The sequence below is a fragment of the Triticum dicoccoides genome, unplaced genomic scaffold, assembly GCF_002162155.2.
Source record: "Triticum dicoccoides isolate Atlit2015 ecotype Zavitan unplaced genomic scaffold, WEW_v2.0 scaffold144838, whole genome shotgun sequence".
NCBI lineage: Eukaryota > Viridiplantae > Streptophyta > Magnoliopsida > Poales > Poaceae > Triticum > Triticum dicoccoides.
The window spans coordinates 1-3185 of NW_021202924.1; the positions used below are offsets into that span (position 1 = coordinate 1).

Consider the following 3185-nt stretch of genomic DNA (forward strand, 5'->3'; position numbering starts at 1 on the left):
CTCTATCTTCTTGTTGCCCCTGGTGTGGCTTGTGCTTGAAATCAGGAAGGTTGGGGTGCTTTTCAAGTGCTAGTCTCACTGGATCTGGGTCGCAGTCACCATTGAGCTCGACATTCTTCAATTTGGGAAGGCGGAGGAGTCCACAAATAGACTCCATTTTGGCAAAGGACCACACAATCCTCTCCAGCTTGGGAGCGGCTCCAGTGTCAAAGATAATGTCGGTGATGGTACCATCATCAACGACCAAGGACCTGAGGATCTTGAACTCTTCTTGCTTGAATGTGAGCCCGCTGCCGGCGTATGAACTGCGCCGAAGCCTGAGGCAGCGCAGAGCTGCAAGCTTGCCGAGGATGCATATATCATCTTCCCCTAGGTAAGTCTGGCTCAGTGTTATCTTGGTAAGTTGATCGAGCTCTGCAATCCAGAGTAGAAACCCACTTGTGATGCCGCTAATGTTTAAGCTTTGAAGAAGGTTTGGAGGGGAGGCTAATGTGACCACCTCCTCTGAGCTAAGAGTATCCTCAGTTTGAGAAACCGGTTCGTTGATCTGAATAGACAAGGAGCGAAGGCAACCATGTAATTTTTCGATCTGTTGAAATAGATAACTCAGGCCACCTTTCTTACCCTGGAGAATCACACCCAGTTTCCTCAGCTGTAATAGATGACCAACACCAGTTAAATCATTAACACTGTGGGAAACTTCAACATGTGACAGTGTCTCCAACTGATTCATTCTTCTGATGCTGCTCGGAAGGCGCACGGCCGTAAACAAATCCTGAGACCTATCAGTGATGTTGCTTGGAGACTCAGCCTGACCAGCGAATAGATGCTTTAGCATTGGAAGCATGACTGATTTTGTGGCGAAGGCCCGTACCGTTGTTTGCCGGATGTCCAAGGTCTCCAGGCATTGCAGCTTCTCGATTTTCTTCGGTAGTTCAGTGATATCTGTGTTCCTGAGGCTTAAGTACTTCAGCAATATTATTTTACAGATGATCTTCAAATGTTGCTTCTTTAAGCCTCTGCAACCTTCTAGATCCAGCACCTTCATTAGCTGCCACTGAGATGACTTTGCCAAATATGGAAGAAGTGCTACAATGCCAGCGCCATCAGCTGCTTGCAACGCATGATCTGTGTGAGATGCTTGCACCTCAGTTCTGCTGTGAATGGAAAGGTGGCGAGCCAAATTGGGTGGTAGGTCCGTGTTCGCAAAGTTTATATCTCTAGCAATCCTGGTGATGACTTGATGAACAACATGATGTAATGTGCAGGTCTTGGTCTTGCCCATGTCATCGATCTCCCCAGGTTGAATGAGACTCCTGGAGAGGAGGGCATTGAAACATGAATCAGCTTCATCTTCTGCATGATTCTCCCTGGATGTTATCAGGCCTTCAGCTATCCATCTTCTACACACAGTTGATCTCCTAATGTGGTCACCTTGCGGGAAAATAGTTAGGTAGAGCAAGCAGCTCCTGTACTTGGCAGGCAAGTCATTGTAGGAGAACTTCACCATTTGCTTTGCCACACTTTTACCCAAGAGCTCACAACCCTCTAAGGTTCCTACGAAGTTGTCTATCTGTGTTGTACCCCTTGCACCGTTAACATACATAAGATGTTGGAACATCTTCATTGCAAAGACATCGGACTGACATAAATGTAAAATTTGTCTTATTCCATATCCAGAACTGCCAGAACAAAGCTCCTTGGTATTATTGCAGAAAGCACTAAATAGACTTTGTAGTTTCAATTTTTTATAAGGGGACTCGATGAAAAAATCTTCAGAATATCTTGTAAAGACGATAGCACTATCAGGAGAACCGTGAGCAGTAGCATGTAACAGACCAGGGCCTATGCTTTTCCAGTCATACTTATCATCGATACCTCGAACAATGATCAAGAACCGTTTACCTTTGAGATACCCCTCAAGTTTCTTCCTGAGTTGCATGGTCTCATCCTCCACATCAATACTGGGTGATATTTCCGAACTCTTCTCCAGTTCCACCCTGAGCATGTCTTGTTCAGCTGGAAGGGGCGCCACATGGTGCAGTATTTCCCGCAGTACGTGGACTTCAGAGAAGCACTGCTTGCCGTAGTGGACCAAGGCTTTGCAACTAAATGAGCACATTTTCCGCTTATACAGTTTCTTTGTAATCATATCCATATCAAGGTAATCATACCTCGGTGGGATTATAAGAAATATCCTAGGGTGTGAGTCCCCGTTTGCCGGATCTTGGACAAGTTCTTCCTCAGCTAGCAAAGACTTGATGATATCATCAATGATTTTCTCAATATAAGCCACTTCGTCCGGACAATTGATAAGAAGAGAGCGTCTGTGAGCATCTTCCTCCTCATCTTCTGATCCATGGGGTACGTCGCCCATGAATATCGGGTCAGCTTGGTCAGCAGCCGGTGGCACGGTGACACCATACCTCAGCTTCCTGTCGCCTACATCGCGTGCCCTGACCTTAAGCTCCTGAATCCTCGTTGCGATCCGGTGCCTCTCCGGGATGGTGCGCACATAGCGGACGATGTGCCGCAAGTAGCCCAGGAAGCCACTAGCGTGGTGGCCAGCGTCTGTAACGCTGTGGATGTAGAGCTCGACGTTGCCCTCGCAGTCGCGGGTGAGGTCGACGACTTGCTTCATCCAAGCGCGCACCTGGTGGTCGCGGTGGTGCGCCTCGATGAGGTGGAGGAGCAGGCCGTTCATGCTTTCCATCTCATCCTTGATGAACTCCACGTCGCAATGGAGGCCGCCGAGCAGCTGCGCCTCGTCGACGAGGATGGCGGTGAGGCGGCCAAGGAGCGAGTCGACAGCGCCCTGGGCATCCATCTTGCTTGATTTGGAGAAGGTGGTGTGCAGTTTACAACAATGGCAAATGAATGGAAATGAGAAGTTGTGTGGAAGGTGTGGTTGGGGTGTGGGAATTGGGACCTGCAAGGCATCAACCAAAGGTGAGAGACAACTTTGAGGATGTGGTTCTTTTCTTATGTTGCCCCGCTAAGGCATCAAGCAAACTAAAGGCGACAAGTTGGAGGATGCGCTTCTTTCCTTATGGTGCGAGGATCGATGGACGATTTCCACACGAAAGACGTAGCATTCTTCTCAGTTTCGTAGGAATGGCGGCACCGAAAACAAGCACGCCTTGATCGTAGGAATGGCCGCATGAGTGTCACAGGACAGGAAAGAA

General features: G+C 48.4%; 1 protein-coding gene across 1 annotated transcript; it reads right to left on the reverse strand.

Annotated features, from left to right (window-relative positions):
- Positions 1 to 4: 4 nt before the first annotated feature.
- Positions 5 to 2827, reverse strand: LOC119343879 (disease resistance protein PIK6-NP-like; the record flags this gene model as incomplete). Its single annotated transcript, XM_037614616.1, has 1 exon — positions 5 to 2827. A coding segment is annotated over exon 1 (2823 nt), but the record flags the coding sequence as incomplete, so codon positions are not given.
- Between the last annotated feature and the right edge of the window lie 358 nt (positions 2828 to 3185).